The 25,551-nt window shown below is 51.3% G+C and overlaps 1 protein-coding gene across 7 annotated transcripts in view; it reads left to right on the plus strand.

Moving 5' to 3' along the window:
* The window catches only part of ST3GAL2 (ST3 beta-galactoside alpha-2,3-sialyltransferase 2), a 76,437-nt gene that overhangs the window by 22,930 nt on the left and 27,956 nt on the right, over positions 1-25,551 (plus strand). For all 7 annotated transcript variants that reach the window (XR_009517534.1, XR_009517533.1, XR_009517535.1 and 4 more), the window contains exons 2-3: positions 20,355-21,747; positions 24,054-24,247. Coding sequence is in view for 2 of the 7 variants with exons in the window: in XM_059999614.1 (XP_059855597.1) it covers positions 21,409-21,747; positions 24,054-24,247 (533 nt within the window). In the remaining 5 variants the exon portion in view is untranslated. The remainder of the gene's footprint in view (positions 1-20,354; positions 21,748-24,053; positions 24,248-25,551) is intronic.

Consider the following 25,551-nt stretch of genomic DNA (forward strand, 5'->3'; position numbering starts at 1 on the left):
TGCTTCTCCCCAGCCCCAAGGTGCTCAGTGAGCAAGGCGGGGCTCTTCTGAGTCTGGGACTGAATTCCTTTTTCATTCTGGCCATCTCCTCATGCATCTTTCCTCCTGCCCTTCATATGCGTGTTGACAACCAGTCTTCTCTCCTGAACTGTTTGACCAGAGCGCTGTGTCTGCCCTGCATCCTTGGCTCCCGCAGGCTCCCTGGTCCACCTGCTTCTGTCTGGGTTCATGTTCTCAGAGATTGGCCAGCTTGGGTCCGGCCTCCTGTTCCCTCAGGCTTAGCCATAGTGCCTACTCTTGTCCCCGACTCCCTCTTCTCAGTGAGGCTGAAATTCACTGGTACCTCGGGTACATAGGGCCTTGAAGCTTATAGTCATTGCTTATTTCATCTTGATGGGGACTGTGAGATAAGCAGGGCAGCAGACATCATCATGCCCATTTTACAGATGGAGGACCTGAGGCCCAGAGCGGTAAGATTTGCCCAGACATGCAGCTGTCGAATAGCAAAGCCAGTCCTGGAATTGAGGTCATCTGGGTTTAGTCCAGAGTTCACTGTAAAATGTTAACTCATAGACACGTGTTGAGGTGGGGCTGCCCCAGTCTCACCAGGCAAGGAGCTTGAAAGGAGGCCCTGGGCCCCACCTCTTGGTGGCCTCCAGGTCACCCTGTACAGCCCAAGCCCCAAATAAGCACCATCATGTTGGCCATCCCCTTGTAACCCCAGGATACATAATAAAGTTAGCCAAAAGATACCGCTCCCTGGGGACCATGGTGATGGACCCCAGTTGGTGTATTCCTCCCTCCATGTTCCCCCAAAGTTGACAACAGTAATAGATGTCATGACAAATATTATCTTAGCAGGCCAGGTCCAGGAGGATGAATTGCTCTTTGAGGATGGGACTGGGGAGGGCTCCTTGCTCCCCCACCCTGGCTCCCCTCACCGAGGGGCGAGGGGCAGAGGCAGGGCAAGGGGAAGGCTGCCTTTGCTCTACTCATAGCAGCTGATATTGCCACTTTCCTGAAGGGAAAGCAGATTACCTGCCTAGAAACCTTGGGGATGTTCTTTCCTCCCAGGGGTCCTGCCTGAGTCAGTCACAGCATATTATCAGCTCCTCAGTGACGAGGAAGACGGCTTAGCCAGAGCAAGGGGTGAATGAAAGCAGGTGTGCACTGGCCTCTACAGTTTACCGGCCACCTGCTCTCTGCCTCCTGGAGCTGAATATTAGTGACACAGGGATTAGCGGGGGCACAGGGCAGGGGTGCTTCCTGCGGGATTGGTGCTGGCAGTTGCCCTGTGGCACCAGGCTGGGCACTAGCTCGGGGCCTCTAACTGCACTTCCCAAGGTTTCTGTGGGAAAGATGACTGCAGAGGACACAGGCTGAGCAAAGGGCCCACCTCTGGGCTTCTCTCCACCTCCACTCCCGAGGGAGAGAGGGGACATTGCTCCCTTTAATCTCCTGGTCCAGGCATGGATGCAAACACCTCCTTTGTGTTTTCATTAGCATAGCTGCCACAGTCTGACCTTTCCCAACGACGAAAGACGTTACTAAGTATAAAAGGAGAACAAAGGAAAGCTAAAGATAGGGTGTATGAAGAGTAAAAACAGTCTGGCTCACAGAGGACAGGTTACTGGTTTGTTTCCAGGGTTTTCGGGGTACTCTTCCCACTGGAGATACCCACCCCTAGGACCAGCGCACCTCTATATGCCTTTCTGCCAGAGTCTCTGGTCTCCTAGTGCTGACCTGTCTCCCTAAGGACCCCTGGGACCCATCCTGTCATGAGTCCTCTTTAGGGCAGGTGGGCCACCTCCTCTCTACTCAGGGCTGATTGGCTGTGAGGGAATGTAGCTCCTTCCCGAGGTCGCCCAGGGAATTGGCACCTACATGACTGTACCTATAACAGTGTCACCTTATTCATTTTAAGTAAGCCTTGTAACAGGGCCCCATCTCTTTTTTTCTTTTTTTTTTTTTTTTGCGGTACGCAGGCCTCTCATTGTTGTGGTCTCTCCCGTTGTGGAGCACAGGCACCGGATGCGCAGGCTCAGCGGCCGTGGCTCACGGGCCCAGCCGCTCCGTGGCATGTGAGATCTTCCCAGACTGGGGCACGAACCCATGTCCCCTGCATCGGCAGGCGGACTCTCAACCACTGCACCACCAGGGAAGCCCGCCCCATCTCTTGACACAGCACTCAGGCCCCAGCTTAGCCCACAAGCTGCCGTAAAGGGTTGGTGGTTCTCCAGCATCTGATCTTGGCAGGAATTATACAAGTCTCACCACCAGCCTCCCTCTTCCCACTGGGCCACAAGAATAGAAACTGATAAGTTGGCCTGGTTGATGGAAGTTTTCGGGTGGGTTGGGGGGAAAGAGTGTTCTGGTTTTAAAAAAAAAAAAAGTAAAAAGAACACTTTGAAGTCATCTCATCTTGATGAAAGAAGGAGGTAAGCGCCTGACCATAAAGTGGAGTTTCCAGCCTGCAGCCCCACTTCTGCATCCTGCCTGGCATGTAAGTGGTGCCCAGGACGGTGTCCACGCCTCAAACGGCTGCCTGCTGGCACACAAGGTGCTCCCATTTCATAACCAGTGTTCAGATGAAGCAGCAAAAAAATCAGAAGAACCGCCGCCGGATAAGGAAATGTGGGGGCAGGGTGGATAGAGTAAGGGAGGTTGTCTGTCGACAGTTACAGCCCACTGTTTCTACCCTGCCGAGGTTGAAGCCCTTTAGAGAAATTCGCCCCAGACAAAGTAGGCCTCTGTGCCTGCAGCCTGGACTTTCACCTTCATGATATTGCCTGGTCCCAGAGGCTCTGGCAGACTTCCCACCTGGGTGGCTTGGCTGGGCCATGAGGATTGAAGAGTTCCAGCCATAGGTTATACCAGCCCAGGGGAAGAGGTTTGCATAGTCCTGGCACTGAGGACACAGAGCCCTGTTCTCACTTGCACCTTCAAGTGTGACGCTGGCCCTAGTGGAGTGAGTGTGCGCCCCTGACTTCTGCCCCGGGTTGGGGGACGGAAGAACCCCAGAACGGGGGCTGCTGTGCTCCCAGAAGCACTGTTTCTGGACCTTCGCATCCCAGGAGCTCTGCCAGCCTTGTCAGGGGCCAGAGCTTGCCCTGTGTATCAGAGCTTTGGGCCAAGTCCATCCCAGTATGCCCCCAGGAAGGGCTGGTGTCTGCCCCCTGGTTGCTGAGGGCCTGGAGTCCTACTGGGTCGTGCACATACAATGACTACACAGACACCGGTCCTGCAGCCCTCCTTTCCAGCAAAGCATCGGTCACCCTGCTTCCCGGGCCCCTTTCCTGCAGGGTCACAGTGCTGGCCACTTAGGTTATGACCTCTTCCCTGGCATTCTCTGCCCCATCCCCCCATCCCACAGAGGATATGGGGATAGATGCCAGAGTTTTAAGTTGAATCCTTCAACTCTGGGCCTGGGCCAAGGCCTGGCTGGAGTTGTGAGCCACAGAGACTGTGGCCTGGAAGATTCTAGAGGCACAGCTTCTCCCTTCCCTAGGTGTGTCCTGGCAGGACTTGTATAGACCCTAGCTCAGCCCTTCCCCATCAGCTTTCTTCAGGTGGCCAACCTTCCAGTGCCTACAGTATAGGGAGGAGGACCCTGTCCAGAGCCCCGTGCCACAGTGCAGTGCAGGCTTGGGAAGGGGTGAGCCAGGGCAGTGGTGGAAAACAGAAGCACCAGTCCTGCCGCTTCCCCAGTGGTGAGGGCGAGAGTGATCAGATTCAAGATTTCTTGGGGTTGCTGTCTAAGAGGGCTGGTTGGGAGTTAGAAACGGAATGCCCTGCCTCTCTCTGCCATGTGTATGAATCTGCTCTTTTAGGAGAACATTTGCCCTTTGCCCCCAGCCCCTGGAGCTTCCTTCTCAGTCTGCATGCCCTTGCCTGGGAGTATTCCAGGAAGATGTCTGGGTGTATGGAAGAGGTTTTCACAGGCTCGTCCCCTGCCACGTGGGTGTATGGGTTGGGGAGAAGGGGGTTGAAGGTTACCCGGAGAAACCATTTACTCCTTTCTTTTCACCCATTTCTGGCGGGGACAATGGAATGCAATGAGACTGTCTTTTAAACCTTCTATCTATCAAACCTACACTAGTCCTCCCACCCCAGGGTAGAGGGTGTGTGCGTTTGGGGGAGCCAACATTGCGGAGGATTGGAGTAACCCGTGCTTCTGAGGAAGGAGGACTCCCATTGATAAGCATGAGTTGGACAGGAAGCATGAGCCTTCTCCCCAAGGGGTCTGTAAGTTGAGGATTGACTCACCTCGTCCTTCTTGAAGCCCTCGGCTCTGCCCTCCACCCGTGTTCTAGCTGGTGGGTATTGCTCTGGTTATGCCCCTCTGAAGGCCTCTGGGATATGCTGTCACCAGCTCCCTCCTCTTTAGAGGGAGAGGCTGACAGCTGGGACCTGGGTTGCTGGTCTCTGGAGTCAGCTGCCCTTGGCATACCCTTGGAAGGGCAGCTCTCCTAGGGGAAGCCTGGCCGGCAAAACCAAGGAGCCCTGGGTGGCGGGCAGACTAGAGGGGCTGGTGGGGCATCCTCAAAACAGAGGAGTCCCATTGCTCTGCTCCTCGACAGAGCAGGAACTGCAAGGCTGGAGAGAGAAGAGCTTTGCTAAGGGGTCAGTGATGCGGCTATACAAGGAGGTAGAGGCCTGGGGCTCTTCCCATGCTGTCTGCCACTCCCTGGTGTGATAAATATTTGCTGAATGAACACATCCTTTGCTTTTCTCTCGAAGCATCCCCTAGGTATCCTGACAAGGTGCAGAAGGAAAAGGAGGGCCCGGCAGCTTTTCTGTGGCTCTTCATTACATCTCTGTTGTGACTGAGATCTGAATCTTAAACCATGAAGAATAGCCAAGCCTCCCACGCTTTGAAAACCTTATCTTTAGAGGAAATCAGAGCAGACTGTAAGCACCATGGTCTCCTGACCCTGAGTGTGGGTGGGCTAGTCAAGTTTAATTGCCTTGGAAGGGAGAGTTGGGCAATAAGGTCTAGACCTCAGCTTCTCCAGACTCCTCTCTGACTTGCCCTAGGCCACCATTTAATTTATCCTGCTCCCTGTTTCCTCCAGAAGTCCTCAAAGAAGCTTAGATTTCTTTCCCAGTCTCCTACCTTCAGGGTCTTTCGCCTGTCTCCTGCCTCTCTCTCTCTCTCTTTTTTTTTTATTTTTGGGCTCGAGCTGGGAATCTTAAGCCCTGGACTGCCAGGGAGGTCCATCTCCTGCTTCTGTTAATGTCAGAGGCTTTCAGCCCTGTAGAGGAACCCCCTTATAAACTGTCTCTTCTAGAATCTTTTTTTTTTTCAGGACCAAGAACAGGTTTATTCAGATCCATGGTCGGTTACAAGTTTGGTCTGATTACTGGTCACAGGCCCCAAATGCCACTATTTTGAGTTTTCATCAAAATACAAAGCCCAATACTTACAGTTTGAAAACGTAAAAAAATGACACCAAAGACTAAGGCTTTTAAAAATCTCGGTTGAAAAGTTCTCCCGGGTGCGTTATCTGTAGAATGAAACGCGTGTGAGATGCTGTGTGTCTCTTTTAGAATCTTGCTGCCAACTTGTGTCTAGAGAGTCACAGAGGTGGCCAAGTGTGGGATGGACCTCAGTGAACTGTTTAGAACCAGCTCAGGGCAGGCCTCTGTTCTGTGTAGTGTGACGAAGCCAGGGAACAGGTGAGACAGGCTCCGTGACCCACAAGCTCTGCCACAGGATGGACACAGCACTGCTCGCTGTGCAGCCTGGGGGTGGGGGTCATTGGGGCAGAGCTGGCTCTGAGCCTTCAGGTCTACGCTGCCCACTCCACCTCCCTGGAAGCTGCCACAGTGGGGATCGATGGGGTGGGCAGGCAGTGCCTGTGGTTAGGCAGGGAAGGAAGCTCTGGAGCAAGACCCTGGCGGTGCTGGCCTGGGGAATCCGGGGCTGGCGTGGGGCTGAGAGTACTGAGGAACCTGTGTTGCCTATTCGGGGTCACGGGCCTGCAGCCCAGAAAGCTGGCCAGGCTGGGTCTGGGACTAACCAAACCGTGGCCCTCCACCTGCCCACCCCAGGAGCACAGGCACTGAGGCTGGGAGCTTTCTGGCTCTTGTCCTTCCAGAAACCCTCCAAAGTAGATGGTACTCCCATTTTACAGATCAGGGCATGGATCAGAGGGGCTAAATGGTTGATAGCTGACAAGCGGCAAAGCCAAAATGTGAAGCCAAGTGTTTCTAGGTGCCTCCTTCATTTCGGGAGGCTTGACTGGAAAGGGACTTTGAGCTGCGGTGGATGGTTGTGAGATCTGACAAGTCCTAGCTAAGGAGGACTTAGCCAGCAGCCTGCGGTGCTTAGGGGAGCCACCAGAGAGAGTACTGTCCCTGGCAGCCCTGGTGTGTCTCTGCTGACAGAAGCTTAGGAGCAGTCCACTTCAACTGTTCCCACTGTCCCGGCAGCTTCTCTAGCTTTTGCACACTCACTCTTCTCCTTGCCTCCAATTTGTGAAACCTGGTTTGTACCTGAGGCCTCGTGTTTCTTGGTGGTCCACGAGAAGTCAGAGAAAGCTTTCACTTCTAGAATGTCAAAGCTGAAAGAGTGGGGGCTGATTATAATGACCACTTCCATCTGCATATTTATACAGTGATTTCTGAAAGTGGCTTCAAAACATTTTTTCATTACCATTTATTTCTTCTGCTTATTTTTTATTACTGTTTACTTTTTAAAATTTATATGTATTTTTTATTTTGGCCATGCCGTGCGGCTTGAGGGATCTCAGTTCCCCAACCAGGGATTGAGCCTGGGCCACGGCAGTGAAAGCTCCAAATCCTAACCAGTGGACCACAGGGAACTCCCCTCTTCTGCTTCTTATAACCCTGGGGTTATGTAGAGAGGTGATATTCAGTTGGACAAAATTTTTATTTTATATTGGAGTGTAGTTGATTTACAGTGCTGTGTTAGTTTCAGGTATAGAGCAAAGTGATTCCGTTATACATATACATGTATCTATTCTTTTTCAGATTCTTTTCCCATATTATCACGTAGTATTGAGTAGAGTTCCCTGTGCTATTCAGTAGGTCCTTGTTGATTATCTGTTTTATATATAGTAGTGTGTATATGTTAATCCCAACTTCCTAAATTATCCCTCCCCCCCATGGACAAATATTTTTTGATGCCTGCTATATGAAGGCCAATGCTAGATAGTGAATTAAATAACATGGTGTCTGTACACTTAGAGCTTAAGTGAAGGAGACAAACATGTCTGTGTCTTTTTTTTTTTGCGGTACGTGGGCCTCTCACTGTTGTGGCCTCTCCCGCTGCGGAGCCCAGCCTCCGGACGCGCAGGCTCAGTGGCCATGGCTCACGAGCCCAGCCGCTTCGCGGCATGTGGGATCTTCCTGGGCCAAGGCACGAACCCGTGTCCCCTGCATTGGCAGGCAGACTCTCAACCACTGTGCCACCAGGGAAGCCCTGTCTGTGTCTTTTTAGGTTTCGTGTAGGATATTAATAAATATGGGCCAGATTTGGCCTGTGGTCCAAATTAGCTCATAACCCCTGGAGGGTAGGACACGGTGAGAGATGAGGCTTCGGAGGGTGGCCTGGTTTGGGGATCTCTCGATGCTGTGTGAAGGAGCCTGACCTTGGCCCCATGACTGAGAGAGCTGCATCTCCATCTCATAAGCTTTTGAACGCAGGAAGGTGATGAGTTTGTTAAGTCCGAAATGCCACATGGCTAAAGAGGCAATGGAGAATATAATCTAGAATCTAGGGTAGAAGGGCAGGCTCTTGATTTGGAGGGGGATGGGGCACCGTAGAGAGGCAAAGGAGAAAAAGGACTGAGGGCCGAACCTTCAGAATCCATTAGCAGCTGAAAGAAACAAGCAAGGAAGGGTCTGAGCCAAGAAAGCTGATTGTGATGGCTTGGAAGTCAAAGTGGTGGTCAGCAGGAACAAGCAGGAGATAATCAGAGAGGAAGAGGCTGGAGGTGGGATAGCCTTCCTCTGATGGTCCAAGAACCTTGGCCTGGAAAGAAAAAGTGGCTGGCTGCCTGGTGATAGCCTGGACTCGAATGTGGCTCCTGAGTTCACTGCTGTTCTGATGTAATTGAAACTAAAGGCTGGGCCTGCTGCAGGTGGGCTGGGGACTTGAAGAGAGTCAGATGGACCTTTTATCAAGAGTGTCCATGTGGCCAGTATGCATGTTTCCCCAGCCAGGTGCAACACTGGGAAATGCTCAAGTGGTGTGGAAGAGGGGCTGAAGGCAGGGCTGGCCTTCCTCAGTGAAGGCCTGGTCAGACCACATCTGAAAGATCCTATTTGCGTGTCTGCCCGCCCCTGCCTCCATCCCATGGTGGACTGGAATGAAGATGGGGTGGGGATGGGAGAGCAGTTTTAATTGGAACTTTTGATCAGCTTACCCCAGGCTGTCTCAGTCGACTTCGCCCAGTGTATTGGCTGGAGTTCTGTGAATCTCGTTAGAGATGGTTTGATATACCTTCTCAGGAGACTGGTATTGGCAGGGATTCCCAGTTCCTTGGTACAAATAGTTTAATCCAACTCACCCAGTCAAGATGGCACTGTAAATTTATACTCTAAACACATGGCAGTAATACATAAAAAGACAAAATGGGGCTTCCCTTGTGGCGCAGTGGTTGAGAATCTGCCTGCTAATGCAAGGGACACGGGTTCGAGCCCTGGTCCGGGAAGATCCCACATGCCTCGGAGCAACTAGGCCCATGAGCCACAACTACTGAGCCTGCGCGTCTGGAGCCTGTGCTCCGCAACAAGAGAGGCCGTGACAGTGAGAGGCCCGCGCACTGCGATGAAGAGTGGCCCCCGCTTGCCCCAACATCTAAATAAATAAATAAATAAATAAAAGAAAAAGTGCTGAAAACATAGTCATGTATTCCCCCTCCCTCCCCACACAAAATAAACATCCCTGTGATGAGAAATAGAGCAAGAACACACAGGGGAGAGCAGGGCAGAAGCTGCAGGCCTCCTGGTCTCTGAGACTGGATGCAGGCAGAAGTGGCTAGAAATCTGGGGTAACAGAGCTATGGAGTGCTCAACACAAAGCATGGAATTAGAGCTGGTCCACTGCTCGAACCCAGGGGCTGGGAAAACAGTTGCTGTCACCCATTCCCTGGGGCTATGGCTTATCATGAAGATGCTTACCTACAGGGACAGAACATTAGAGCCTGGACCTAAGCTGAGCTGGTACTACAAGATATGATTCTAGACCAGGAGACCCAAAGGACCTGGGGAGGCAAAGGTGAAAACCCCCAGATAGGGGAGGGATGAGCTTATATATTCAGAAACATGTGAGGAAAACTAATATGAAGAAAGAACAAAAGCAAAGAAAAAGTTACCCCAGAAGAAATGAAAATAACAGAGTAATCAGAAAATATCTTTAATAGAAATAGGTTAAGGATCCTCAAAGAGATTAGGGAAACAGGAGATTCATTAAAGAAAAGAAAGGGAAGTTGTAAAAGAAACAAGAATATGTGAATATGAAAATTTTAAATTAAAAATTCTAGCAGCAAAAAATAGTGTAATTAGAATTTGAAACAATGGATAGCTGTAGCCTGGACATACAGAACTCATGAATTGGAAGCTAATGCTGAGGAATTAATCTAGAATGCAGCACAGACATGGAGGACACGTGACAGGCTTTAGCACAAGTCTAGTAGGAATTCCAGATATGAGTCAAGGAAATGGCAGAAAAATATTTGAAGTGATAATGGCTGAGAATTCCAGAATTGAAGAAACAGCACGAATACCAAACAAAATAAATACCTAGATATAGGGAAACTGCAGATAAGAATAAAGGGAAAATATGGGAATTCCCTGGTGGTCCAGTGGTTAGGACTCTGTGCTTCCACTGCAGGGGGCACGGGTTTGATCCCTGGTCAGGGAACTAAGATCCTATATGCTGCATGGCGCAGCCAAAAGAAAAGAAAAGAATAAAGGGAAAATATTTAAAACTACCAGAGAAATAACAGAATTCAGAGAAACAACAACGAGACCGACAGACAATATTTCATCAACATTAGATGCCAGATATGATAGAGGACTATCTTAGGGAAACTAGAATTCTATATCCAGTTATCATTCAAGAATGAGGTGAAATAAAGATATTTTTGGATATGCTAAGACAGTTTTATCTATAGATCCTGGCTAAAAGAACTGCTAAAGGTATACTTCAGTAAGAAGAAATCTCGGGGGAAGGAGGAGGTTGCTAGCACCAGCACTGAGTGCAGAAATTGAAATAGTATGTTGGTAAATTTAACTATAGACAGTATATCTGGATGCTTAAGTCACTCAAAGTGACTTAAACTCTAGAAAAGATTTAATTAGCTTATAATGAGAAGTGTGGAGGTAGGGAGTGCCAGGGTTGGGGCAGTGGTCTAATATTGACAGGAAGAACCCTGGATTATTCCATTGTTCTGCTGTGCCATCTTAAGGGTATAAGATCTTTCTTCTCATGGTTGTGAGGTGGCTGCTGCTGCTCTAGGTAACCTATCATCACCCTATAGCTTCCCAAGCAGGAAGGCAGGGAGATGCTAAGAGAAAGGAAGCTTTCTAATGTGCCTCTTTTTTGGGAAGGAGAATCTGTCCAAGAAGCCCCCAGCAGACATCTCCTTATGTCTCATTGGCCCGAGCTGGTTCGTTCTTACACCAATTCCTGGTAAAAGGGAACAGCCAACTGTGGTTGGATTTGACCAGGCTTGCCTCATCTCCTGGGACTGGGTTCTTTGCTACCTGAGCAAAATCAGGATTCTGTTGGCAGGAAAGAAGGGGGAGTGGCTGCTGGTAGGCAACCAACAACAGTGTCTGCCACAGATAGCAAAACACACAAACAGAAATCCAGTGTCTAGTTTGTTTTTTAATTTTACAAAAGGAAAACTAAAATTGCTCACCACATTATCAAGGAAGAATAAGGTAAAGTAAGGAAGGGAATTTCATTGTTAAATCACATCAAGTTTCTGCCTTGTTAAACAGAATAGTACTGCTGAAAACGGTAGACCTCATTAGGACAATGTATATATGCTAACAATTTAAGATAACCACTAAAAGAAGAGGAATATAATTTCCAAGCCAGGAGGAAAAAAAGTGGTGGGAGTAGGGGTAGTGTGTCAGTCCAACAAGTCAGGAAAAGAAAAAAGAACTAAAGGAAAACTAGTGAAGAGAAAACAAAGGTAGTAACATGAGTCCAAATACCTAAGGGTAAAGGGTTATACTCATGTGTTAAAGAGGAAAAAATCTACCAGACTGGATAAAATGCGAATAAGAAGTGGTCTGGACCCTGGAGAGACTGGTCAGTGGACACAGGGGCTTAACAGGAACCGCCCTGGCCTTCATCATACAGGTGGTTCTGTTCTTTTTTCTTTTTTTTTTCTTTTTTTGCGGTACGCGGGCCTCTCACAGCCGTGGCCTGTCCCGCTGCGGAGCACAGGCTCCGGACGCGCAGGCTCAGCGGCCACGGCCCACGAGCCCAGCCGCTCTGCGGCATGCGGGACCCTCCCAGACCGGGGCACGAACCTGTGTCCCCCGCATCGGCAGGCGGACTCCCAACCACCGTGCCGCCAGGGAAGCCCGGTTCTGTTCTTTAAATAACTTTCTATTTATTCCTCGCCCCATCTCCCTGCCTCTCCACAACAGTTTCTGTCTGGCTTTGCCTTGCTACTGAGACGGTCGGTATTGTTTTTCTGGATCGCTCCCTGCCTACGGTAGATATGTATAACAAATTCCTGGACGCCTCCCCCGCACCCAACACCAACAAATCACACTGGGACTCCTTTGAGGGGCAGGTGTGGTGCAAAGCTGGGACCCCACATCCCAGCTGTCCCCCTGTCCCACCCTCTCCCCGTGCCTTAGAGCCCAGCATTCCTCCCCTTAGAGCCTGTTTCTTAGGGTGCAACATCGATCCGCTTGCGATGAAGACTGATGGTTTATTTCGCTGGGACTTATTTGAAAGTTAGCCAGAGTGATGATCATAGGCTGGAAGAAATGTTAGCTCTTGCTTTCTGGTTTCCTGGCTGCCAACTCAGGACAGCTTCAGAAGTTCTGGAGCTGAGATCTCAGACTCGACATCAAGGCAAAGTGAGGTGTCCTGCAGGAAGACACTGCCAGAGGGGTTGTAACTGGGGAGCGAGGAGGCCTGAGTCACTAGGATAACTGAGGGGTGTGTGCCAGAGGGTGGTGCCAGCATGTTGCAATGTGCTGACTTCAGTCAGCCAAGCATGCAGAGGTGAAGCAACCAGTTCTCAGACACATCAAGGATGTGGCTCTCTGGGCTTCAGTTGAGTGTGAGGGAGGGGCTGTCAGGTCTCTTCTTCCAGATAATGACTGACACCCCAGGGCATCTTCTGCTGGTGTCGGCTGTTGCCACACCAGCAAGCAGGGAGTTTGCTGGGTTACTAGGTTGGCAAGGTTCTGGGACACAGGGAACCCTTTGATGGTTGTGCCCCAGTTAGTGGGAAAAGCCTCTCTGGAAGGCAGTGGGAGCTTTTGGAAGGAGCACTGGCCTTGGAGCCATCAGACCTGGAATGATATTAAAGCTCTGTCACTTATCGCCTGGCTGACCTGTTTGAGCTGTCTTGGGACTTTTGTGAATACCAAATGAGAGGCTATGCCTGCAAATGCTTAGAAACTCATAAAACACCATGCAATGTGGGTACAATCTGTGGTTTGATGCCTTTACATTGAGGCTCTGGGACACATCCTTAGGCTTTGTGTCAGTGGGAGGAAAGAGGGTGCTTTAGCAGCGTCTTGGGCTGGGATTTTTTTTCTTTCTTTCCACCCCCTCCAGATTCAAGCAGTCTCCCTTCCCCCATCCTCTGCTCTTTATTTTGACGTTTCTTTTCTCTGCCTGCCAAGAAGATTGTGTTCAGCTGCGCTGGTCTGAGGCTGTGCTATATCCTGTGCTTCATTAGGTTAATTTGATGGGTTGTCTCCTGGGAACTGGCCAGAGACTGGTTCTAAAACCATGCTAGCCTCCAAAACCCAGTTCCATCCATTCTCCTTTGGGGCAAGCTTTGCTGCTCAATCCCATATGCCTGCTTTTCCTTTCTTCCACCTGCAGGCTGGCCAGGGCCTCCTTCGGTTTCCCTTGTTTCCTTGTATTAGCATAGTTGTTCAAGCATGCATCCCCTGATTGGTAGAAGGCTCTAGGGAAGACCATCCGTTCTCCAAGGCTGCCCCTGACCTTCTGGATTCTGCTCTCCAGTTCCTCTGTTCAGCCTCAGCATTTTGAGCTCGGCCAGCCATTCAGGGGGTATTTATTGTTAAGTGGTCTCACCGAATTTGCTAAATTTGTAACCACAAACCTCTCAGAAGACACTAGTATTGCCTTGCCTCCCACTAAATTTACCTCGTTACTCTCCTCTCTTAGAGGACTGTTTCACATCTGATCTCTGTAAATCTCCAACCCCAGCAATAAAGATGCATCCCTCCCTGTGCCTGTGCCCATTCTCTGCTTCACCTCCTGCTAGGCAGGTCAACCCTTTCCATGCGGGCACTGGCTCCCCCCACCCTCTGCCCCGTTCTTGCTGCTCAGGAACTCTGCTGCTGTTTGTTTTTTATTTATCTATTTATTTATTTTGGCTGCGTTGGGTCTTTGTTGCTGTGCTTTCTCTAGTTGTGGCTTTCTATAGTTGCGGCGAGCGGGGGCTGCTGTTCCTTGCGATGCACAGGCTTCTCATTGTGGTGGCTTCTCTTGTTGCAGAGCACGGGCTCTAGGCTCGTGGGCTTCAGTAGTTGCGGCACACGGGCTCAGTAGTTGTGGCTCGCGGGCTCTAGAGCACAGGCTCAGTAGCTGTGGCACACAGGCTTAGCTGCTCCACGGCATGTGGGATCCTCCCAGACCAGGGCTCAAACCCGTGTCCCCTGCATTGGCAGGTGGATTCTTAACCACTGCGCCACCAGGGAAGTCCCAAGGACTCTGCTTCTTAATTATCCTTTTACCTGCAGCGTTAACTTCTCCCTCTACTGAACCATCCCCACCAGTATACAAACATTCAGTAATATCTCCCATTCTATTTTATCTCATTCCCTTTATTTAGTAACACTTTTATTGAGATATAACTCACATACCATACGGTTCGGCCATTTCAAGTGTACAAGTGAGTTGGTTTTAGTCTAGTCACATGGTGATGCAATGAGACCACAAACAATTTTAGAACATTTCATCATCCCAGAAGGAAACGCCATACCCATTCTCAGTTGCTCCCCATCTCCTCCAACCCCCAGCCCTAGGCAATCACTAACCTACTTTACGGATTTGCCTATTCTGGATATTTCATATAAATGGAATCACATCATATGTAGTCTTTTGTGTCTGGCTTCTTTCACTTAGCACCATGTTTTCAAGGTTCATCCATGTAGCACGTCTCAGTGCTTCCTTTTTATGGCTGAATAAGATTCCATTGTATGGATATTTGACATTTTGTTTATTCATCAGTTGATGGAACTTTGAGTTCTTTCCACTTTGGAGCTGATATGAATAATGCTCCTATAATCGTTTGTGTACGTGTTTTTATGTGGTTATATATTTTCCTTTCTCTTGGGTATAGACCTAGGATTAGAATTGCTGAGTCATACGGTAACTCTTTGTTTAACCTTTTAACTGCCAGACTGTTTTCCAAAGTAGCTGCACCATGTCACATTCTCACCAGCAATGTACGAGAGTTACAGTTTCTCCATATCTTCACTAATAGTTGTTATTATCTGTCTTTTTGATTATAGCCATCCTAGTGAGCGGGATGTGGTGTCTGATTATGGTTTTGATATGTATTTCCCTGATAACTCATGGTGCTGAGCACCTTTTCACCTGCCTGTTGGCCACTTCTCATCCAGTCAGGTGTTCACCCCCTCCAAACCTCTGGATCAGCCATTGTGAAGGTTACTGCTGACAGCCTTCTCTTATCTATGCCAGGCCTTCCATCAATAATTTCTTCTGGTCCTGTAGTTTTAAGAATGAACTGTGCTCTGATGACTCTCGGATGTATCCCTCCAGCTCTGACCTCATCCATGAGCTTCAGACATCTGTGTCCTGCTGCCTATTGCCATTTCCACCTGGACATTTAAAGGGCATCTCAAATTTAACCTGTTGTAAACAGAACTCTTGTTTTTTTTTTTCTTACCCAAACCCATTTCTTTCCTGACTTTTCTTTTCTGACTTTTCTGTATGAAAGAATGGCACCCCACACACACACACCAGGTTGCTCGGGCCACAAGGTCCTGTGCCCCGGGTTCAGTCTTCCTCTCCTACCCACCACCCTCCATCTCACCCATCAGTTAAACCCTTCAGAATACATGAAGTAGCTTCTCTGTGGTCCCCTGCTAGTGTTACACAGCAGCCAGAGTAGTCCCTTAGCAAAAAATGTTTTAACCTAAAAAAAAAAAAAAATTAGAATTTATAATGAAATGCATCACACATTCAGAATAGTATATATCATATAAATTCCTTAAAGACTGGGCTTCCCTGGTGGCGCAGTGGTTGAGAGTCCACCTGCCGATGCAGGGGACACGGGTTCGTGCCCCGGTCCGGGAAGATCCCACATGCCCCGGAGCGGCTGGGCCTGTGAGCCGTGGCCACTGAGCCTGTGCGTCCGGAGCCTGTGCTCCGCAATGGGAGAGGCCACAACAGTGACAGGCCCGCGTACCACACACACACAAAAAATTCCTTAAAGAATAAAAATTTTAAATACTCTGTTTCTACTATCTGGATTAAGGAGTAATACATTCCCCAGTACTTCTGAAGCTCCTATAGACCCTTCTTCTTGTCTCATCTACCTTCTTCCCGTCCAGGGGAATTTCCTGGATTTTACAGTGTTCCCCTGATTTTATCTGTTGTTTTATCATCTATGTGTATAGAGGCCTTAAAACAACTTCTTGCTTAGCTTTGCATACTTTTGAACTTTTCATGAACTCATACTGTAAGTATTCATCCCTGACTTATCCTTTTTGTTCAACATAATAGTTTTTTGGTCATATTCATTCCTGTTTATGTCTGAAACTGGAGTTCATTCATTTTTACTGTATTACATGAATGGACCACGATTTATCCATCCTATTCTGATGGACATTTGAGTTTGCAGTTTTCAGCTATTACGCAGTGCTGCCTTGAGCATTCTCATATGTCTCTTGGTACACATGTTCACGTGTATCTGCTTGTAGAAATACTAGAGTTTACTACATACCCACCAGGATGCCTAAAATTAAAAAGATAGAAGATATCCAGGACATGGAACAAATGGCACTCTCCTATGTTACTGGTGGAAACATAAAATGCTACAGCCACTTTGGACAACTATTTGATAATTTCTGGTAAAGTTAAACATACTGGTGTATGTACCCTATGGTCCTGTAATTCCACTCCCAGGTATTTACCCCAGAGAAATGAGAGTATGTGTCCACAAGGTGAGTTGTACAGAAAGGTCAGGGCAGTTTTACTCATAACAACCAAAAACTAAAAACAACTCAACTGTCCAAACGTGGAAAAGAATAAACTACTGATACACACAACATGGACGAATCTCCAAAACATTGTGCTGAGCAAAAGAAGCCAGCCAGGCAGGAGTGTTTATATGAAGTTCAAGAACAAGTAAACCTAATCTATGGTGACCGGACTCAGCAAAATAGTATAGCAGTGAACGATGACCGGGAAGGAGCACAAGGGAACTTCCGGGGTTGTGGGGTGGTGGTGGAAATTCTCTGTATTTTATACTGGGTGCTCACACACATGGGTAAACATGCATCATGCTCTACATTGAAAGACTTCTGCATCCTATTATATGTGAATTAAACCTCAATGAGAAAAACAGATTGTCCCAAGTAGCAGCACGATTTTGGGGGAAAATGAAACAGTGTATTCAACTAGTTGTCAGGGTTCAACTTAAGCTTTAAATCTGCTTAATAGGACAAGCAGGCTGAACTCACCAGCTTTATAATTCATTGATTCTAAATATTCAACCTTTGGCTGAGAAACCATTCATTCCCACCCAAACTAGGAGGACTACATTTTCTGAGGATGTCTTCTCACATGGGACATCACAAAATAAATTAGCTCAGGACAAATGGGGGAACTTTCTAATCTCTCATTGTGTCCCCAGTGTTCCATCTTCTTCTGTGAGAAAGATGTTTTTTAATTTTTCTTTAAAAAGAAATACTGCTGGGATATACTTATGTCCATATTTTTTAAGTAATGCCAAACTAGCCTCCCAAGCATTGTACCAATTTATTTTCTCACCAATGGTGAGTGAGTGTTCTTGATACTCTGCATCCTCTCTAAACTCTTAGTACTGTTAGTTTTAAAAAATTTGCTCCAAGGGTCCATTTTAAAATATAAATCAGGTCATGACACATCCCTCCCCAAAACCCTCCCATCAGATTAATAATAAATCCTAATCCCTTCAAAGGCCTCTGTGTCCGGGCCCCTCGTGCCTACCTCTCCGACACCCTCCCCAGTTTTGCTGGCCTTCTTGCCATGGTTTTTTTTTTTTTTTTTTTAATTAATTAATTTATTTTGGCTGCGTTGGGTCTTCGTTGCTGCGTGCGGGCTTTCTCTAGTTGCAGCGAGCAGGAGCTACTCTTTGTTGCGGCGCGCAGGCTTCTCATTGCAGTGGCTTCTCTTGTTGCGGAGCATGGGCTCTAAGCGCGCAGGCTTCAGTAGTTGTGGCTCGCGGGCTCTAGAACACAGGCTCAGTAGTTGCGGCGCACGGGCGTAGTTGCTCCGCAGCATGTGTGATCTTCCCGGACCAGGGATCGAACCCGTGTCCCCTGCATGGGCAGGCGGATTCTTAACCACTGCGCCACCAGGGAAGCCCCTCTTGCCATGTATTTCACAGGTCAGGCTGTTTCCTCCTTGTGTACTCTGTTCCCTCTCACAGCACCCTGTAACTTCCCTGTCATGGCACTTTGTAATCCCCTGTGCCTTGCCTTTGTATTTGCCGCTAGACCAGAAGCTCCATTAGGACAGGACGTGTGTTTACTGTCCCACACTAGCGCCCCCAGCCCTGCGCCGGCCCATTAAGTATCTGTCGAATGAATAAATAAGCCAGCACCAGCCAGGTGGCCCTGGAAGACTGGCCTACTTCCCTCTGTGGGCACCAGAGGTGGGAGCTGATGCCCAAATGTGTGCCCTTCCCCCGACTCTTTTACATCGGGGTTTGCATGGGCTTAAAGTGAAAGATAGAGCAGCTGTGAAAGGGAGAAATGAGAATTAGGCATTGGCAACTGGAGGGCACGGGGAGTACCCCAGAGCAAATGACGTGCATAAAAGCTCTTAACCAGGTGACTTCTGGGATTTGGGGTGCATGTCTGGGGCCTCTGACCGTTCTTGCTGCGTTCTGCCCTGTGCCCTCAGTTGCCCTCAGCACACGTTCCCAGAAGCAGCCCAGCCTTGGGATTTCCAGAGCAAAGGCTTTTGCCGGTGACCCTTGTTTGGGAAGACCCTCTCTGCTCTTCCCAAACACAGTGACGAAACTGGGGCTTTTCCTCCCCTGACAAGGCAGCCGGTTACGTCAGATGCCCGCTTTGTTGAGACTGCAAGGAGTTACAGCCTTCCCCAACGTGAGAGATGTTTCCTTCAGAGCCTCCTGTGCCGGTTTCTGCCCAAGTCCGCCTTCGGGGGCCACAGTGGGCCACGCACCAGAAACCAGGTCTCCCCAGCCAGGCCCCTCGCAGCATCCCTTGCTCAGCCTGGAAAGTCACCACCTCCTGGGCCGCTTGCCTCATGGCTGGCTCTCCTCAGGTCACAGGATGCTGGGAGCAAGACCCTGCAAAACGGAGTTCTTTTCCTTAGATGTTGGTCATGGATATGAGCAAAGGGAGGCCTAGAAGAGACAGTGACCTGGCTTCTATTTACAGACAGCGCCACCAAAGGCTGTGCATGGAGTCCCGCATGCCAAAGGGTGCAGTAGAACCTTTGGAAGGAGCACACTGGACCAGTGCCACTGGGTCTGTGGGTTAGAGCTGGGGGCCCCGGTGAGGCCCGCGGACGAAGCTTCACTCTTGACCCTGGGAAGCCGGCTTCTGTGTCTCTTTGCCTCTTACCCTGGAGCCTCTGGGTAGTTGAAGGAACCCATGGGCTTCTTTCTACGCCCCGGCCAGTCACAGGCTTTGGAACTGGATAGACCTGGACTCAAATCTCAGCTACACTCAGGAGGTTGTGACTAGGCAAGTTCCTTCACGTCTGTGAGCATTGTTTCCCCACCCAGAATAATGTCTCCTTATTGGAACGTGTTAGTTCTGTTCCCTGATGGCTTTGTGGTTTGGCTTGGCCCCAGAATTTGGAGCTGCCATAAATGGAGGGGGCGGCAGAGGTTCTTGAACATAGAGCCTGAGATGCCTACTGTGCAGCTGGTGCTGCACAGGCAGCAGCCAGAGTTGCCGGAGGAGCTGGCTGGAGCTGGAGCTTTCCGAGCGCAGCTGTGAGGCCCAGGGGCCGGGTCAGAGCCAGGGCTGGCTGGACTTGGAGAGGAGCTGGTGGGGACACGCAGGCCTCTAGGATTAAGTGCTCCCCATGACATGGAGCCAGGGCCCGGGGGCTCCACTCTCAGCTTTGTCCCTGACTCTCACCCTGGCTCCCTAGCACATGGCATGGATTCAGGCTCCTTTCCTTAGGGTGGATCTCCAAAGCTCCCTGCTGCCTCTTCTCCCTGCTCTTGCCCAGGGCAGCACAGGGTCTCAGGCTGTCAGTAGCCCATGGCATTTATTTGGTAACCTGCAGAGGAAGGCAACTGTCCAGAGGGCTGAGTGGTGGTGGTGCTGAGCGTCCTGACACGGTCAGGTTCTCTCGCTGACACCAGAGCTGGAAGGATTGTCAATGAATCAGCCAGCTAACCCAGGAATGCTTCATCTGTAGCCCACACTACAGAGGGGAGAGGGCAAATCCCAGGGCTCAGGTCAACCGCCCCCCTCACTTTGGGGGGGGCTTCTCTACCTCTTCTCAGGGGTAGAGAACGCCCGGGCAGGGGCTCATATCTGCAGTCCCCTACGATCTTTTCTCTGGGCCATTTTCTCTTAAGTTTGCTGAAATTAACCTCATGTCACTGGAATAGGAACTTCCTAAACCTGGCTTTTCCAGCGACTTGCCCTGTGGCTCTAGGGAAATCCCTTTCTGTCCTTGTTTACCTTCTGACTAATGAGTGAGGGTGGCGGGCTAATCTCGTCTTTAGAGGCCCGAGTTAAGGAGAGCAGAGTGATGCTCTCTGCAGTTAGAGGGAAGAGCCCTTTCTCTTGTCCACCCTTCAGTTAAGTGGGCATCTCCTCTACTGCCAGCTCTGTCCCCTCTGGGACTTGGGGGCAGGGCTGGGGGAGAGCACGTGTGCATGTGCGATCTGTCTGCACATTATTTTTCCTTTCTGCAATTTCAGAGTCATGCTGCGGCAGCCTGGCGCCTGACGAGTGAGGGGAACCTGCCAGGGGATTACTGCTAGCTCAAGGCAGGACAGAGGCCTCAGGGGAGCGGAGATGGGCAGAGCAGCCTCCAAGCCTGGGCCAGCAGCACCAAGACGGAGGCCTGGGCCCTGGCCTGGAGCTCGGCTCACACTCGCTCGGCTGACCCTGATGGCGTTCGAAGCAACACCCTGCTGAGAAGCGGCTGTTCCCAGGCCCCAGAGGACCTCAGAGCAGGAGCTGGAGTTTGACCACCCCTACACAACTGCAGTTGGGGCTGCGACCGTCGGGGGAAGGGGCTGGCGCCTCGGATGGGAAGTAGAAGGGCAGAACCTAACGCCAGGAGGATCTTGGTCTCTGAAGAGTTTTCTGGAACCCACGGAGCTTCCTGGGTTTCTTCTCTCTGGATTGGGGCTTGGTTCCCTCTCCTCCCCTGGCAGAGGGGTTGGGCCCTGAGGGCCAACTGAGAGAGGGAAGACTCTTAAATGAAATTCAGGCTGCCTGAAGCCCACGTGCTCTCTGCTATGATTGGGGTTCAAGGGCTTCCCTGCTGCAGGGGACGAGGGGCCGCCTCGGCATCTGCTCATGAGCCACAAGGACCCCGAATGCTCCAGACTGGATCGTTTCAAGCCGCCAAAGAGGGGGACCCCCACAGCTGGCAGCCAGCAACCCCAAGGGACTAGAGGGCTGGGATGGACTGACCTCCCCCTTGCCAGGGCTCTGGGAGAAGCAGAGCCTCTGTGGCCCAGCTAGTGACGGAGAGACCCAATGAAGCCATAAGCAGGGCCAGGCGGCTCAGGGACAGGGGAGCCACTGCTGCCGACGTGCTTTCTCCTGACGCTGAGGGAGGGCGTAGTGTGGGACCTCTGCCCCTGTCCCCTCCCTGGCACTTGCCCATATGCCCTTTGCGTGTGGTGCCAGAACAAGCAGGCTACGCTGTGGCTGGCCCATCAGCGGGCTGGGGAAGGAGTGGCCACGGTGACACCTGCCTGACTGCCGGGCTGAGGCCCCAGCTCCCCGGGGCGCCGAACCATGAAGTGCTCCCTGCGGGTGTGGTTCCTCTCCGTGGCCTTCCTGCTGGTGTTCATCATGTCACTGCTGTTCACCTACTCCCACCACAGCATGGCCACCCTGCCCTACCTGGACTCGGGCGCCCTGGACGGGACCCACCGGGTGAAGCTGGTGCCCGGCTACACCGGCCTTCAGCGCCTCAGCAAGGAGGGGCCCGCCGGCAAGAGCTGTGCCTGTCGCCGCTGCATGGGCGACGCCGGCGCCTCTGAGTGGTTTGATAGCCACTTCAACAGCAACATTTCCCCGGTCTGGACCCGGGAGAACATGGACCTGCCCCCAGAGGTCCAGAGGTGGTGGATGGTGAGAAAGCTGTGGCCCTTCCTGCCTCCCCTTTGCTGCCGCCTCTCCGGTGGTCTGTCCTGCCATTTGGGAGTCACCCTTAGAGCCCCCTCTTGGATTGGGGCTGTCTATCTTCTGGCCCCCAGAGCCTTGACAAAGTGTGAGGTTCACTGGACCAGAGCCAGCTCCTAGGATCACAGATTGTGAAGGGGGAGCGAGCTGTGGCCTGGAAGGAAAGAAAACTAATATTTTCTAGTGCCTGTAGAGGCCAAACATAGACCAGAGATGCCTTGCTGGGCCAGGGAGGTGAAATAGCCAGGAGAAACAGGTTCCCCAGGGAGAAGATGGCGAGAAGTGAGCATGGCAACAGGAAGAAGGCCTGCCCTTTATAAAGGAGGCAGCAGCTCAGCTCCAGTGATTGTTGCTATGCAGGCAGTATCCTAATTTGTAAATGTTTGCTCAAAATAATTTGAAACACCATGCCACTCACTTGGTTCCTTCCAATTGCTGGAAAAGCCTTTCTTCTGGGTTGGGATAGGAAAGCATTAGCAACTCCTCTGGGGGCTAAGGGAGGTGAAGGGGAGGGGATGGGGGGACAGGTGTACCCAAGCCTCCCCATTCTTCCGGATCCTGTCACCTTGCTGCCGCTTTAGCTCCCTTCACCTTGTCCCTGTCATCTCTGGAGCGTCACTCCCTAGGCTTTGCCAGGGCCATCTGGTTGCCACACATGTCAGAGGTGGAGCAGCATCAGTACTTGACCCGGGGGGGCCTGCAGACTGCAGGCATTTCCTGCTGGGGGACTTGGGAGGCAGCTCATGGTCCCTGGTTTCCCCAGCTGGCACATGGGGAGGGTGATGACTCTCCCTTTTTCTCACAGTTAGGACAGCTGTGAGGATGAGCTCCTGCAATCAGGCTTATGAGAGCAGCTCAGAGATCCTGCTTCCCAGCCCGGACTCTCAGAGTCCCTAAGGATGGGGAGTCTACAGAGCAGGAGTCACCAGGAGCCGCACACGCCCTTCACATGTCAGACTGGAGCCCTTGAAGGGTCCTGCCCGTTGCTCATAGTCACACCCTTCTTGCCTTGGTCATAGGTCTCAGTGGTGGCCACGAAGAGCCAGAACAGGCCTCTGGGCAGCGGTGGACCGAGAGGCAGGCCAGGCCCCCTGCTCACGGGGGTGGAACTCAGGGCTGTTTAAGCCCCGGAACCACCTCTCTGCTGCTCCCCACAGCCACCCTCTTTCGCTGTGAACTTAGAAATTCTTGTCTCAGGGCTAAGCTGCTTCTCCACACTGAGTTCATGTTCTTGTGCTCAGGGGCCCTTCCTGTGCTCAGAGAAGAGGCAGAGAAGCAGGCCCACCCATCCCCTCCATGCATTCTGTCCCCTGAGCAGCTCCTGCTTAGCCGCAAACCCACAGCATTGCCGCTAGGACCACAGAACATTTTAAAGCCCTTACAGATGGTGGCCCAGGGGCCGAATCCAGCTCACTCAGTGTTCTTAAACTATTTGCATGAGTTACCATCATTTAGGACCTCTGTTTTTTCAGCTTCTCTTGAGAAACCAGAAAATCTGGTCCTTCTGGGCTGACAATCCCACAAGGCGACAGTTGGTTGGAGCCACCCCTTTTCGATGGGAGCTCCTGTTGGCTGTAGGCCCCACCTGCCTCTTCACTCCTGCACATTACCTGCCTGGCACTATAGGCGTTTAAGTGCTGCCCTGGCCTCATTTCATGGTCTCTTGCATCACTGGTGGTGGGAGGTGCAGGGGACCGGTTTCATTCCAGCTGTTCTGACTTTGAAAGAATATCTGTGCCTCTTTGCCTTTTCCCCAGGGCTCAGGGCTCCGGATATCCTGTGGATCTTGCCTGGAGTTTCAGGCTGAGTCCCAGAGGCGCCCCCTGCAGGCTGCTTGGGAATAAGCCCCTGAAGCTCCCCGGGGCTTTCCACATTAACTGCACCTCAAAATGACTATGAGACTAAGAGCTGCCCCGAGAGGACAGCAGAGCAGGGGCCTCTCTGCTTCGTGGCACAGGCCTGCAGACCCCTGGAGAAGGTGTTGAATAGCACCTTGACCCCCCGAGCCCAACCAGTACCTTAGAGCTACTCCCGAAAGCAGGGCCCTCCCTGGTCTGGTCTCAGTAGGGAAACTTCGCTATTGTTGAACAAGGTCCTTACTGCTCAGGGAGGATTTCCGCCCCATGACAGCCCGGGGAGGAGGCCTGCGCCGGTTGGACACTGGAGGGTGAGGGCAGGGAGGGAGCAGGCGGGAGTTCCCTCCCCATCACACCCCTCCTGCTTTCTTCTCCCCTCCGCTCCCCTCCCCTCCCCAGATGTTGCAGCCTCAGTTCAAGTCACACAACACCAACGAGGTGCTGGAGAAGCTGTTCCAGATAGTACCAGGCGAGAACCCCTACCGTTTCCGGGACCCCCGCCGGTGCCGGCGCTGTGCTGTGGTGGGGAACTCGGGCAACCTGCGGGGCTCTGGCTACGGGCCGGATGTGGACGGGCACAACTTCATCATGAGGTAAGTCCCAGGGAGCTCAAGGCTGGACCCAGGACCGGCCTCCAGGAGGGGGCCCTGGCCTCCTTGGCCTTGTGCGGCCGCGTAGGAGCGGCCAGCTGCCAGGGGTGCTGTGACGGAGGCTCAAGTCTCTCGCTTGTGTTTGTCGGGGTGGATGAGGAGGCAGAACTGTCATTCTGAACTTTGCTTGAGGCCCGCGCTCAGCTTCCAGCTCTGAATGCCTCTGCGAAGAGCTGAAACTAGGCTCCTGGCTGATGTCTTGTGAAAACTCCCCCCAGAGGCCCTTTCACCTGCCTGGTCCCTTTTAGCAGTTGGGCCAGGAGTGTGGGCCCCAAAATAGTGTCTTGCTTAATAGCCACAGGTGATGCCTCTGGCAGACTCGCAGAGGAGGGGCGTCCTGGGCAGAAAAAGGAGCTGTCGGTGCCTGCTTTGGGCTCCCATCCCTTAACCTTTACCTCATAGCATTTCGATTGTGCAGGGGCTCATTCATTCTACAGACGTCTGTGCCCAGCGTTGAGGAACAGAGAAGGGCTGGGAGGGCACTCATTCCAGACGAAGGCAGGAGCAGGGAGCCGAAGCGTGAGCAGGGACTAGAGGTAGATTTGTGACCCGGACATGGGCTGCTCATTCTGCTTCTGAACTTCCGTGTTTTCAGACTTATCTCCCTAGACTTGAGGCAGGAAATGCCACAGTGGGGATCCTTCCATCCCACTCCTTGGTGGAGGAAGAGCTCTAAGAGTAAAAATACTGAAAATGCCCAGTTTTCACTAAGCATCTCTTAGGATGAGCACTGCAGAAAGACCAGGTTTCCCAGGAGGCAGGGGGAAGGGCTTTGTCTTAGAAACTGTTGCTGTCTCCATAGCAACACCAAGGCAGCAATATGTCTCTGAGGCTTTTAACATTCCTTGCAGAACCTTTCTCATGTTGAGAATGGTTGGGGGGTGGGGGGAGAGGGGGATGCTAGGCCAAATCCAGGCATCCACAGCCACCAGCTGAGAAACACCGTCCCCATTAAGGCTTCCTCTCCAACTGCTCTGTTCCTGCTCTGTTCCTCACAGACCCCAGGGCTGTCATGGCAGAGGCAGATCCAGACTGTGGCTTTGGTGACAATAGGACCAATACTGTGTGTGGAGCTGTAGCAGTCCCAGCAAACTGTTATTAATGAATGGGAAAAATACTTCTCATCCCCTCTAGGAGACAGTATTTCTGAACCCTAAAGACCAAGACATCAGAGGGGTACCCAGATGGTAGGCAGACTGGCAGTTCTAAAGAAATGGATTTGGGAGAAGAGAGGCAGGATCTTAATC

Source organism: Delphinus delphis, chromosome 20 (assembly GCF_949987515.2).
Source record: "Delphinus delphis chromosome 20, mDelDel1.2, whole genome shotgun sequence".
Lineage (NCBI taxonomy): Eukaryota > Metazoa > Chordata > Mammalia > Artiodactyla > Delphinidae > Delphinus > Delphinus delphis.